This window comes from Nilaparvata lugens, chromosome 5 (genome assembly GCF_014356525.2).
Source record: "Nilaparvata lugens isolate BPH chromosome 5, ASM1435652v1, whole genome shotgun sequence".
NCBI lineage: Eukaryota > Metazoa > Arthropoda > Insecta > Hemiptera > Delphacidae > Nilaparvata > Nilaparvata lugens.
Genome location: NC_052508.1, coordinates 13045108 through 13059879, shown reverse-complemented (window position 1 = coordinate 13059879; position 14772 = coordinate 13045108). Strand labels below are relative to the sequence as shown.

At 32.3% G+C, this 14772-nt stretch overlaps 1 protein-coding gene across 1 annotated transcript in view; it reads left to right on the top strand.

The window, feature by feature from the left end:
• Window positions 1–9414, top strand: part of LOC111051711 (transmembrane protein 184B) — a 71430-nt gene extending 62016 nt beyond the window's left edge. Inside the window, exon 9 of the mRNA XM_039427702.1 lies at window positions 3437–9414. Within this exon, the coding sequence (XP_039283636.1) occupies window positions 3437–3606 (170 nt within the window). The 3' untranslated portion in view covers window positions 3607–9414. The remainder of the gene's footprint in view (window positions 1–3436) is intronic.
• The last annotated feature ends 5358 nt before the right edge of the window (window positions 9415–14772 follow it).

Below are 14772 nucleotides of genomic sequence, written 5' to 3'. Positions count from 1 at the left end.
TAGCCTGTCTGCTTCTAAAATACACATGCATATTTGGCCTTAGTTGCATGGCATAGAGCTTAATTTGTTTAGTGTGTGTCACCTAACATTGTTTGCTTGAATCCACTTCACAATCTTATATTAATTTGTAGATTTGTCTAATATAAATTTATTATCTTCATATAGAATTAAGTATTCATAGCAATCATAGAGAGAATAATTATAGCATAAAAAGATATAGGTATATTGGTATAGGGCGATTATGTTCAGAATTTCACTGCTAAGGCTAGGTGCACACCAGTTAGTCAAGACAATATAAGACATGATCAGACACGTTTAGTCACAATACTTTACATAGTTGCTTATGAAGACATGTCTAATTGCAATGACTTAGGCTAGGCACACACCAGTTAGTCAAGACAAGACATGATCAGACACGTTCAGTCACAATACTTCACATAGCTGCTTATGAAGCAACTCACTTATTAGTCATTGCAATTGGACATGACTCCATAAGCAACTATGTAAAGTATTGTGACTGAACGTGTCTGATTATGTCTTGTCTTGACTAACTGATGTGTGCCTAGCCTAACTCAAGCTGATAGTCCAAGTAGTTCCTTTTCTTGGAGCTATGTGATGCTGGTAGTCTCTCATACTGTGCCGTTCTCACACTCTCACCCGGCCAAAACAGTAATAAGCGACTGTAGTCGGTTTGAAATTTGGAACATAAACACGACTTATACCATGGGATATCTTCTTATGTTATTTTTTCTGTATGTAGAAAGTATAATTTCTTAAAGACATTTTTTCAAGTATGAAACCTAACTCATTGGATTTTTAATGTGATATGCTACTATTAATTACAATTATTGAGATAGAAAATGAATCTATCTGATCTCACAAAAAATTAATCCGAGCAATAAAAGATGATCAGTTGATCAGTTAAAATTGTTTCATAGCGTGAGCACAAACTATTATGGGAGATTAATTTTTATTGCTGCTGATGAATTACAAAAAAATGTAAAACAAAAGATGAACACAAAATATATTTCTTCTCCATAAAGTCCAAAAGTCAAAACATGAATAAGAGAAAGTGATGGGGTAAGGCTGTCGTTACTCATAAGGTACCTAATTCAATGGAAAGCTATCCTTTTTGACTGAATCATACAGTTCTTTCACAGATTTCCATTACAATTTATAATCTCTTTTGTTTTAAACTTTATAAATCTACATTTTTTACACTATGCACTCTTTCTTTGATTGAAAAACTTTTAGTACATCATGAAATCACATTATTTTTAACCATGGCAGAAAGAATACTTCCATCATTCCATGTTTTATTCCAATCACACAGATTAAACAGCTGAAGCACATTATAATCAACAAAATAATATGTTTTAAATAGTTATCAAACGAAATTCCAACAATATAATATGTTTCAGATAGTTATTAAACGAAATTCCAAATTATTAGATGATTGAAACCATTCCGAATACTTCTGTTACTGAAGATACTGACTACTGGGTGAACAATATTTGCAGTAGCAGAAGTCTTTGGGATGGTTGACAGCATTGAATTAAGAATTCCGTTGAATAATAATAATAATTCCATATGCATCAGCATTTGAACGAATGCAATTTCTCTTTTTTCCAACTGTAATAAGTTTTATGTAAACCATTGCAACACTTGTGAAAGCTAAGTTACTTGAGGCTTGGCTAGGCGCACATTGAGCCATTTTCAACACTTGTGAAGGTGTGACGCAGCAAAAAACGCACAAAAATATTCGAAATTATTTTAAATAATTGAAATTTCGGTCCAGTGTGTAGCTTAGTTTTGGTTCTTCAAACTTTCATTTTTTTCTTTTTAGTAAGTCGTATTTTGCGTATGGCCCGCACAGTGTTGATCGTATTCATATGTATCACACTTGTATGTATGTGTGTGCCTTCATAGAAATACTTGGGCACTTTAGGATTACAGTACTTCATATCTTATTACACACTGCGTTTGTGAATGCACAATTCATCTCTACTTTTTTTCGAGATGTGTGATACCTTGGGATAAGCCACACGAAGTGTTTTTAGACGAGTCGACAGGGTAGGAATCTTTCCAATTGGCTGATTGGGTTGGAGTTTGGGAATCAGCTGGTAATCAGCCAATCGGAGAGCTTCCTGCCTTGCCGACTCGTCTGAAAACGCTTTGTTTGGCTTGGCCCTAATGATTCCACAGAGTAATTGAAGAAACATGACTAAAATAGGCTGTCATTACGGTTTCTACAAACATGAGGGTAAAAAACGTGAAATTATTTGTCTTAGATGAAATTTGTTCTGTTGATTCTGTTGTAGAATTTTTTGAATGTACTTGGAGGATCACATTAACCTAACATATTCTAAGATAATAGGCTATTTCAATAAATAACACATTAACAAACTCATTGAAGGCTCAATGCAAAACATCAAATTATTTGAATACTTTACAAGTGACCCACACGTTTTGAGAGTTGATGTTGATCTATACAAGGAGTATGACTTCCTTTTCAGATATGGTAATTGCTAAATTGATCCTGTGAATTATAATATATTCAAAAGTATCATAAATGAAGCATAATATGTTTTAATATGCATACATGTAATATACAATTCTTCTATTAATAAAACACTGGGATTTCCAGTACTTCTTCAAAATGATTTCTTTAATATGTGAATATTTCCTATTTCAGTGATAATAATATGAACTACTTCATCTATGTTTGGTTTTGAAGCATCTTAATTTGAAAATCTACTTTGTGAAAATATTTAAAAACTGAAAATTTTGTGAAGGGAAGAACTACAAGACTTATTTAATTTTTAGAGAGGAATAGCACAAAGTTATCTTATTTTTCCTCTCCCTATCATTTCGATGAAATGGATGGTATTCCATTTCAAAAACCAATCACAACATGGAAGGAAGAAGACGCCCTGGTCGACCAAGACTGAAATGGATGGACTCAGTTACTGAAGATGCAAGGAGGCTTGGTATAAGAAATTGGAGACGAGCTGCCATGGACAGAGTAGAATGGAGGCGATTGCTGGAGGAGGCCAAGATCCGTTTTGGATTGTAGAGCCGTGGATGATGATGATCATTTCGATGATGTACTGATTGTATGAATGATTGAAGAATAAACATCATGAAAAATATATTGTCTAGAAATATCACGAATTTATTAAAAAATTACATACATGTTTCAACACCAATGGTGTCATCTTCAGTGTGAAAATTCAAAACTAAAAAACAAACAAAAATTTAATCAGTGTATCATTATTGTAGATAAATGAAACACATCTCAAAACTACATCTCTTCAACAAATACAGTATCTGAAATAATTATAATATTTATTGACTAAATAAATGTTGAATTTGACGTTGTTTTGACTTCATTTTATGCTTTTGACTATAAATTATTAATTTATCTGTTTGACAGGTGGTTCGCATTCTCAGCGCGGGGGGCGCTTAAAGAGCTACGACCCCGACGACCCTCCCTCGTCCCGCACCCCCGCGCCCAACCCCCCCAGCAGCCAGAAGGTGGCCACCATAAGCACCAGCTACAACGAGAAAACCATGCTACTGAGCTCGGATGATGAGTTCCAGTAAATCCTGCCACTCTCATACCTAACCAACCTCCTATACTATAGTCAGATTCACGTTATAAAGTCAGCCACATTCCACGTTCTGAGAGAACAAATCATAGGCATAAATATTGAATTATCTTAATTTTCATGATTATTGTATGAATTCTACTGTTATGATCATCATAACGCAATGATCAATTGAATTTCTTTGATGGAGGTTGATCGAACTATTCAATTGAATAATTGACCGAGCAAAGAGAGGTCTAAGATTCAAGTCGACGGTTTGGCATTTCTCTTTATGTTTATATGTTGCGCATTTACGGCGAAACGCGGTAATAGATTTTCATGCCATTTGACAGGTACTATGTTCCTTTTTAAATTGCGCGTCGACGTATATACAAGGTTTTTGGAAATACCTTTCGCATTTCAAGGATAATATAAAAGGAAAAAGGAGCCTCCTTCATACGCCAATATTGGAGGAAAAATCAGACTATAGAATTATTCATAATAAATCAGCTGTTCACAGAACTACTAGTAATATTGAGGTTAACTATTTCGTTGAATACGAAATAATATGAGATGTTGTCGTATTTCTCCATAATTGAAAGAATAAGATGCTGATGTTGACAATACCTTATTTGTTCAAACTGTTCCTAAAACAATAACAATCAACATCAGTTCAGCTGAAGATGTGACATGTGTTGCCATGAAACCTGGCTCTGTGATTTATTTTGAACAAAAGAGTTTGAACAAGTGTTATTGGCAGCATCAACGTATTATTCTTGCAGTTCTATTTTGATAGAATAATATAGAACTATTCTACAAAACACCTTTCTACAAATTTATAACAAACTATTCTACACGAACTTCAAACTCAACTACCGCCACTAAGAAGAAAATTAACATTGGTATTCTATCCTCCTCTGTCATATGACAAAGCAGATAGCTCTTTCGTTCTTCAACTCCGCACTGTTTCCAGATCGTTTGTTAGCTATCAAAAAATATAAGTAAAGTAATATATAATGAGGTCCACCTTATAATTATTACAATATTTGATTAACAATGGTGTTGCTATCCTTGTCTGTCACCAGACAAAGCAGATATAGCTCTATCCTCTTCCAACTCCGCACAGTTACCAAATCTGGCTATTGTTAGCTATTAAGGAGTATGATTAATTACACATATAATGAGGTCCAAGTTATGATGACAGTATTTGATTAACTTTGATGTTGCTATCCTTGTCTACCATTCGACAAAGGAGATAGCGATATCCTTTTTCAGTTCCGCAGCGTTAGCAGATCTTTTTTTAACAATGTACAAATATAAATTAATTATCAAAATATTCAATCTAATCATAAAAATGTATTTTTTATTCATTGAATAAAATATTTTCTTGGCGAATAAAATGCAATTTATTATTTTGAACAAGAAGGAACGGTTGATATTCCATCAGATGTACCGGTTTCTGTTATCCTCTATAGAAAACAGTGGGAAGGTGGAGAATCGACTGTAGAGAATATTCTGATAGTTCATTAGTCCATCTCAGTAGTCCAGAATATTTCATTAAACTTATATAATTTATTAAGATTAGATATGTTTCCTTGATGAATAAAATATATCTGAGATAGAATTGATTATCATTATCTAACAAGAATCAACAATAAATTACAGTAATATCATTTCAGATTTACTACTGGTATGACTAGAATCACAGACTATCTACTAAAAAAGGCGGTGGACACAGAGAATCGGCAACAGTGTATCCCTATCATTTCCACTGAGTTTATAGCGTGAATCTCACTATAAATGTTTATACCAATACCTACCCAAAGATATTTATGAATTATAGTGCAATTTATTTAGGAAATATGTATTTTTTGTAAGACGTGTACATAGGTATATTCGCTGTTGTACTGGATAGGTTTCAAGCGTTAAGAGGTTAAATTAGTAAATTAAACGAATAATTTAAAGCGGTATTGACAACATCAACGTCTTATTCTTTCAACGTTAAGAGGTTGTTAATATTTTGGTTCGAAATTTACCATGATATTTCAAGCATTTAGAATTTTGTTCCAAATTTGTCATATTATTTCAAGAATTGAAAGATGTTTTTAAAATGTTGGCTCCAAATGTTCCATGATCTTTCAAACATTGTGATGTTTTTAGAATTTTGTTCCAAATTTGTCATATAATTTCAAGAATTGAAAGATGTTTTTAAAATGTTGGCTACAAATGTTTCATAATCTTTCAAGCATTGTGATGTTTATAGAATTGTTTTCCAAATTTGTCATATTATTCCAAGAATTGAAAGATGTTTTTAAAATGGTGGCTCCAAATGTTCCATGATCTTTCAAGCATTGAGATGTTTTTAAAATGTTGGTTCCAAAATTTTCATGATCTGAAATTGTTTACTTGTTTGTAGGATACGAGATACGATTGAAATGAAATACATATTGATTCATTGAGCCAATCACACACAGTTTACGGAAGTGATTGATAAATGGACAACAGACAGAGCCCAAAACCATCCCTCCCCTGCTCCCTTAAATTCTGATACTTAAACTGGTTCAAAAAGTGTAGCTTATGTTTCTCTCGTTCAATAAATTTGTCTCAAAAATTTCAGTTAAATTACATTATTAATTCATACACCAAATAATCGAAAGGTACGGTAACAATTCCTTATTGAATAAGACATTAGATAATGAAATATTATGGATACATTTTTCATACATTAGATACATTCATTCATCATCTTTTCCATTACCAGTAGATGCCTAGTTTTTGTATTTACTTCATTACTATAAATCATTCAAAAAAGGGGTGTTTTTGAAGGTTTTTCATTGATGGAAAGAATGAGAGATTGCATTTGTTCAAATACTAATAAATTATTATTATACTCAATTACTTTTGAATTAAAAATGTGTAAATTTTTACTAAATGATTGAAACCTATCCATATAAAACAGTTTATCGATTCAACTCTATGAAAAGTTATAGCTGTATTTTAGTTGTTACAAATTATTATAGCGTTACTACTGTACAATATGTAAAAATGCCTGTTCAAAGATCTAATCGATATTTTTGGATGTAATCCCTCCTACTTACAATAGAAAATGGAATTATTTGAACATAAAACATTTATAATAGCCTACTAAAATTTTAACTCCTATTTCTGGTAATTTAAATGCATACTATTGGACCATTTGAAAAAGTTAACAAATCATACAATTTTTTAGACCATGTATGGTTTTATTCCAACTATTCTACTACTTATAGAGGCTTGATTCTTTGTCAGTACCTATGAATACCTACATTACGATTTTTGAAAACTGTTGTCGCATTTTATTTATTACAAACTATTTTATTAGATTTGATACCTATTTTTTCAGTGAATGTTGTGTTTTATTTTGTCTCTCTATTTTTAGAGTTTATTTTTTATGCTCATTTTATATTATTTAAATTATTGTGTATTGTCGGACTTCTCTGTTGAATCTAAACTTTAACTTTTTCACGTTTCTCAGTTATTTTAATATTATTTCTCAACTCATTACAAGTACTTAAGATGAGTATCGTATATAATACAATCATCTTTTTCCAATTATCATTTTGTGTTCAACACTATCTCAATGGTAATTTTTATCAGATCTTCATATTTGTGTAGTTCAACTACCACCTACCTATAAGTTCCTATTTTCCTCAGTTATTTTCAAATAATTACTCCCATAATTCTTAATTGTTATGATAGTTTGTTTACTGTAATAATTAATGGCCTAATTGTTTAGATCTTTAGTAAGTTCTTTATTCAAATCGATCAATTTCGTGTGAAACTTATATTATTCAAGATTGAGCGTCGATTCTGCTGATGATTTTGCTTACTTATCGTTGATCATGGCTATTATATTAGAAAGTTATGTAAGTTAGTTTTCATATTTTTTGATTCATAGAAATATGAATCCAAGATAACTCATCATCAATTCATTACATAGAATTATAATCATATTGTTCTCTCAGTTAAACATTTTCGATTTTTTATATTTCAATTTGATAAAATAATTTGGCTTGCGCAATCACACCATTCTATTACATGAATTGTATTTTTCTAAATCATTTGTAGAACTTAATGAGAGCTGTGTATTATGATGTTGAAACATATTCTCAATAATTCGAAATTCAATAAATGAATGTGAAACATTTTTTAATTGATTCAAGAGAAATTAATTGGTGAAAAAGAGTCAATTTTAAAGTCTCTTATTGGTACATGGTAATGAGATGAATAAGTATAAAATCATTTGTTTCAGGAAGAACTTTCAGGAATTGTATGGGATCTTCATTCAATTTTTGAAGGACTGCTAAATTCTGTTCCATCTGGTAGTAACTCATAATTGTACTGGATAGAGTACAGTGGTTGTAAATGCAATAACATTTCAGAAAATATTCAATTTTTCCAGAACCTTTGAAAAATTGGAACCCCTCATTATAGAAGTTGCAGAATCTTGAAAATAAGGCGAAGGAATGTCATTTATAGGCTTGAACTTTGAAGTTGTTCACCTCAAATTATTTTTAAAATTACTAAGGATTCAAACTCAACTCATGCTAAGAATGATTCATTATGCTATAATCCGAGTATTCCTATAATGTTTAATGCAAAAATAAAACTCAATCCAATCTGAGATAAGTTTATCTTTTCTTAAAACATAGTCCAATTCTTTATTAGCCTAATCGTACGTAGATTCGTTACTTTTCCATAATACTTTGTTATAGGTACTTCACTTTCTCAATTCTTTAATTATTGTTATTATTACTCTGAAATCTACTATTGCTAATTCCAGATTTTCAAAGTTGGAAGCTAAAACTCCTATAGATTTAGTACTAGCCTATCCTATTTTCAAATGACTTGTGAGATTTCTCCAAACCACCCCAGGGCTATTTAAAAGATGAGCTACCATATTCAAGTACCGTACTTCCATTGAATATTATGCTTCCAAGCCATGCAAATAACTGCACACTGCATAAAACGCACAAATTCAATAATTGTCATCTCAGTAAGATTTCATTTAAAATAAGATGGCTTTCAATTTTCTAAAGTCATACTTGAAACTCCCTCCAACATAATTTACAATCATTTTACATAGACAAGAAAGGCTGAATCTGGGTTTTCTATCGTTAAAATGAATATGACTAGTGAAAATGAGATGGATAAAGATAAAAATTAGGTATATTCAGTTCATTTACATATTTCAGTTTGAGCCTTTCAAATACCGTATCTATGTTTTTTTGACTGTAGAGAACAGAGTTTTGGATATTTGAAAAAACTGCAAAAATGACTAACTTGTTAATAGTCATGTAGATGTAGGCCAACGTTAGCAAACAGACTAACTTTGAATGTCTACTGACTTTGGACCATTTCAAATATTCAATATCTTTAGCTAATTATAGCCTGTCAAACGAATAATGATTGAATCATCACATATGTTCTGTTTTCCCATTTCTAACACTGTAAATTCTGATCTCTATTTCCATTGACTTCGACTTATCAGAGAATGCTTTAATGAGTGTGATAGATTTTGGAATTGGATACCCTTCAACTGTATGTCTGAATAATAATTATTGTAAAACTTATCTTATGAGTGTGTAAAGCTTCCTTGAATTAACGAACCTTAATCAAAAATGTTGTCTGTTGTTGAATGGATTTTGTTTTGTTGTTATTGTATTTAGTTGATAACTAAGAGTATCATAGAAGTTATTTGTTTCATTCTATTCGATATTGTTGATTTTTTACTTGAAGGTACAATTTTAATGTAATAAAAAGACATATTTGGTTTTTGATAAAATTCAGTTTGTTCTATTATTTCTTGACCTTATCCCGTTTTTCCACAATCTATATGCTACATAAAACTCTATCATAGTTTGGTAAGTAGGCTATTATATTTACTGTATTATATTTATAGTAGGTATCTATTTAAATAGAAATAATAATAATATAATAATAAATTTATTTATTCTTCCAATTTATACATTACACATAATCAAAAATTATGAAAAGTAGAGTAGATAATATATCACAACAGCAATATTGCAAATTATGAAAATAAAGATAATAAAATAATACAATTAGCCTACATGTTGTACAAAGAAATCACAATAACTCATTTACATCAATAGAAGAATAAAAAATTTCAAGTACCCCGAGAACTAGAAGTCCTGTTTGGGGCACCATCATATTTTTAATTAAGAAAAAAATAAGCAATGAATTATTTTGCCGAGTCGGAACTTGCATAATATGACAGGGTAAGGAATTTTGGTTTAGATAATACATGTATATTGACATTTTAATCCACTTTCCCTCATTTGAAAAGAATAACAATCAATGGACATTCCAAGCAATTAGCAGACTCATAAATTTCATTTTATAAATTTCCGTCTATATATTATCAACATTATACGAAAGCAAGTCATGTATCTTGAATATTTATCTTCACACAATTTCCAAGAGAGAAAGAAGACATTCATCGAATAAAACCACGCAAATTCATATCTATTCTACTCTTGAAAATAAACGCTCCACATCATTTTGTAATAAAAGCCAAGCTTTTACTTCATTTTAAAAATTGTTTCTTTTATCGATTTGCTTCAATTCTACCGGCAAATTGTTGAATGTTCGGGGTCTACATACAAGTAAAATCTTCGGAATATTTCCTTATATGGTCGCGGAGGTATTAGCATGTCCCCTGATCACAAGTCCTGTCTCCTGCTCCGCTCTATTTCTAAATTTGTTTTTCTTTCTCTTCCAAATCTTAGAATAGTTTAAAAAAATATATAGGTATCTGAGAGGGTATAGGTATCTGAGATTAATTCCAGCTTCTAAATACACGGTAGCCAAAGACGAATGTATCATGGGTTTTTTATCCATTACTTTGACAATGTGCTTTTGTCCAACTATTAAAAAATTGATAATGGAAAAATAAGTACCTCCCCAAGCCACCACTCCATATGACAATCTACTTTCTACAGTGGCATAGTAAATCATTTCTAATACATCATTTGGGCATAAATTTCTAAGAAAATAAAACTTCCTACATGCTATGAAGAGTTGTTTTTTCACGATCTTAATATGTTCCTCCCAACGCAACCTTGAATCAAGATATACCCAGGTATTTTATTGAAGATGTACTCTCCACGACTTTACAGTTGCAGTTGCTTAGCATGCACATTAATATGAGCAAATAGAAATCCAAGTACCTTTTTTATGTTAACTTACAACATGTTTCGGCTGTATGATGCCATTATCATAATATACTTGATAATAGCATAATATAGCCGAAGCATGTTGTGAGTAAACAATTTTAAAAAGGGTACTTGTTTTCTATTTTTATTTTTATTCAAGAATAGCCCTAAGGAAAAAAGACAATTTGATAGGTATCTATTCTATTCATCTTTTAGTTTTATTCCTGTTTAAAAGTGTTTATAATTCATCATATTCTTCATAAAGAAGACATAATAATCTCAATATTTTGAAGACAGGCCTATATCATAACTGATACCTATATTTTGAAACTAGCCTCTCATCACTGGAGAATTACATCAGGATCAGGTAGACATAATCTTAATATGATTGCATATGGCGATGTGTGAATATAAAATATTTCTTTGTTTTCTTTCATTGTTATATTTTTAAGCCATAGCATTTGATAAATTTGGCTAATAACTTGATATATTTGTTGTGCTTTCTCTCTTGTAATATTGTTCTGTTGTTCATGAGAACCAGTAGAATAAATTCTATTTCCTACAGTTACGTTGAAAAGTGGCCATTGCTGCACTGATTACAGAACGCAAAGAATCACTTTTCCGCTCTAGTGCAGGAAAAATTTTTCTGCACTCCATATTTGCAACATGGCAACGCAAAATACTTAGTAGGTTATATGGAGCAACAGTGCAGCAAAATCAAAATGAAGTTGGTAACAGCAGTGACTGGGCTGCTATAGTGAGCAGAGGTGCAACGAAGCACAACGAGTAAATTATTAGTATTAGATATTATAACCAAGGACAACATTTTTATTCAATTTGACAATAAATTAAGGTTTTTATCAATAATAAAATTACACAGAAAAACATTTGATGCATTTCAGGCAATTTTACCCATAATTACCCACTTTTCATATTCAATGGTAACTGTAGGAAAAACTTAATGTGAAATACGTGCGCAAAGTACCTCTGCTGCACTCAAGAAACCATTCCGCCCTCGCCTACGGCTCGGGCGTAAACGTTTCTTTCGGTGCAGCAAACTGTCACTTTGCGCACTAGTTGCACAAATAACTATTCTATTCTAATTGTAAAGACATATAAAACTGATACATATCTTTGATGTATCATCACTGGAGAAATACATGAAGGTGAGAAAATTTCTGTAGCAGAGTATCTATTTTAGAAAAGTGAAACCATAACCCTATTTCGGACTTTTGGGAGAGAAACAGTACAAGGAACATCCTTAGTTTTTCTCTCCCAATCAGTGCTACTTTGTAAATTATGAATCTCTGCACATAGAATATCTTTAAAATTGAAGATTCTAATTATTCCGCTCAAAAAACAAAACCGGGAAATAGAGCTGTTCATTAATATAGATAAACAATGAAAAACTTCATAAACTATATAGAACTTTAGCTCTACAAATTCCTCTATGGTTCAACATACTGCAAGAATAAAATAGGTAATCTAACAGGTAGGTAAACCTCAGTCACTAAATAATAGCACAGAATTATAGGAGTTTTCTCTGATAATAGGAAGACAATAAGCTGAATCCTCACTTATGAGAGACAGTGGAATAGACCATTACAGTGTTAATATGATTTCCATAAGTTTTAAGATATGATTGAACTACGTAGGCCTATTACCTTTCAGCATGTATGAATAGTCACATTATAACTTATGGGAATAATATTCTCACTATACAGTGCAGGTTCACAGTCACTGATATGTGGGAATAGTTATATACAGCTACATAGAGGCTATATAGTCAATAATAATAATATTAGTCATAGACTTTATACACTGTAGCCAACGTTGGTAGACTGTCTACTAACTTTGCACTACAGCTACAGTGCCAATAACCCAGTAGTCACAATGTATGATCTATGCCATCTAGCTGTGAACTTTGAGAACTAATTTTGAGTACTTGAAAATGAATTCTCAATAAGCTTCTGCCATCAAGCGAGCAGCTTGAGAACTACGAGTCGAATTCTCAGTCATCGATACTTTGTCTATCAATCAGTCGATAACTTTCACATCGATATAAGTGACAGAAGAATGTAATTTGGAGCACATTGTACGAATATTTTTTTCAACTTCGAGGTAACGGATTGGAAAAATCACGGGTGCTAGGATCTTTGGGACTAATGCTTTTTACTATAAAGAGCTTTTGCGCCTAGAGGGCTCCGACATAAGAGAGGGTAGCAGGCATGGGCATAGAAAGGGAGGGGGGTCAAGGGGCTTGATACCCCCAAAACATTCAATCAGAAATTTTTTTCAAAAAATAAGAAATAGATAAAAAATAATTATTATTGAACGAAAATCCTAAATAAATGCTGCAAATCACCCCGAAGACCTCTGCTACTGCAGACATTGACAACAGGGCTAACAGCTAGATGGAAATTCGATGAGAACTACTATCCAAAAATTAGTTGCCAGCCCGGGAATCGAACCCGGTACCTCCCAATTGCCAGTCAGGAATGCTTGCCCTTACACCAAACTGACAATCTCTGGATAGCAGCGCTCAGGGCTGTTAGCCCTGTTGTCAATGTCTGCAGTAGCAGAGGTCTTCGGGGTGATTTGCAGCATTTATTTAGGATTTTCGTTTAATAATAATTATATATTAATTAGCATTTGAATAAATGCATTCTCTATTCAATTCCATCTGTAAATAGATAAAACCCAATCATGGACTTTTAAAAAAAATAGATATTACTCCGACGGAAGCCAGCTAACTGAAATGGAATAATATGAAGGCAAACGAAGCGAGCCTGATGGTCTCATACTCATTCCTGGTTTATTCAGCCGGGGGTCTAGACGGATAAGGCGAGCGAAGAGAGCCTGCCGGCTAGTTGAATATATTGTAGAGATATTTATGATATTCACATTAGAAGAAATGATTATTTTTTTGTGCATGAATCAAAATTTGGGGAAGGAACAGTTTTGGGCTATGCATGTTGGTCCTTCTCCAATCATTTTAATGAATTGTGTTTTGTTTATAATCATTAAACAACAGTAATTACGGCTATGATTCTTGTCAACTACGTGGAGTGACTAGGCTACCCTACTTGGGTATTACTACAGCTATTTGTATGAAACTGTGGAGGTGTTCTTGCAGGACTCATTTTGGAGAAAAGATGTTTCTGAAGGTTCCAGCTATTCACATATTTGGTGTACCAAACATCGTCTTCAAGAATATAGACGGGTATATGAGGAGAACCAGGTGAATCATCCCCATAATAAATGGATAATTGATACAAGGTTAATTTAGAGGTTTTATATAACCACCTCATATACTTTCTCCACTTTATATGGGAATGAAAACATTCAATTCTTTCCCATCTTACATAAGAGAAATTGAGGCCCGTTTTATATGTGAATATATTCAATGCACTCCCAACTCACATAAGTGAGATTATCTCAAGAGAAGTGGGATTGAGGAAGTTCAAAAGAGCACTTGAGGAGTTCCTCATTGTATTGTGTCCATACAAATTAACGGACTTCCTTAAAAGATGATTTTTCCTTTACGTTAGTTATGTTAATTTGTTGTGTTATCTTGTCTGTTATGTTTGGTAGATATAGTATATTATTACTAATATTTTAGTACACTTTGACGTGTCTTATACTGCAGGAGCGCTGCTTTTTTGTTGTAGTTCCATAATATGATCGATAAAGAAATTAAAGTAAAGTATATTGTTTTATATTTGTTCTTTAATGTGTGTTTGAATGAACATTGAAATGAATCAATTTGTAATGTGGAAATATGGTAATCATGGAAAATGAACAATTTGAATTTAAACTGAATTGAACTAACCACAAAATGATGACCGAAGTGCAGGGAAATTTGTCGGTCGACGCGCAAATTCAGGGGTGGTGCGAGAAATTGAGGGGCGCAGGGTTGGCAGCCCTGAGCGTCGGCGTCGGAATGCGCGGGGCGTCCGAACGCG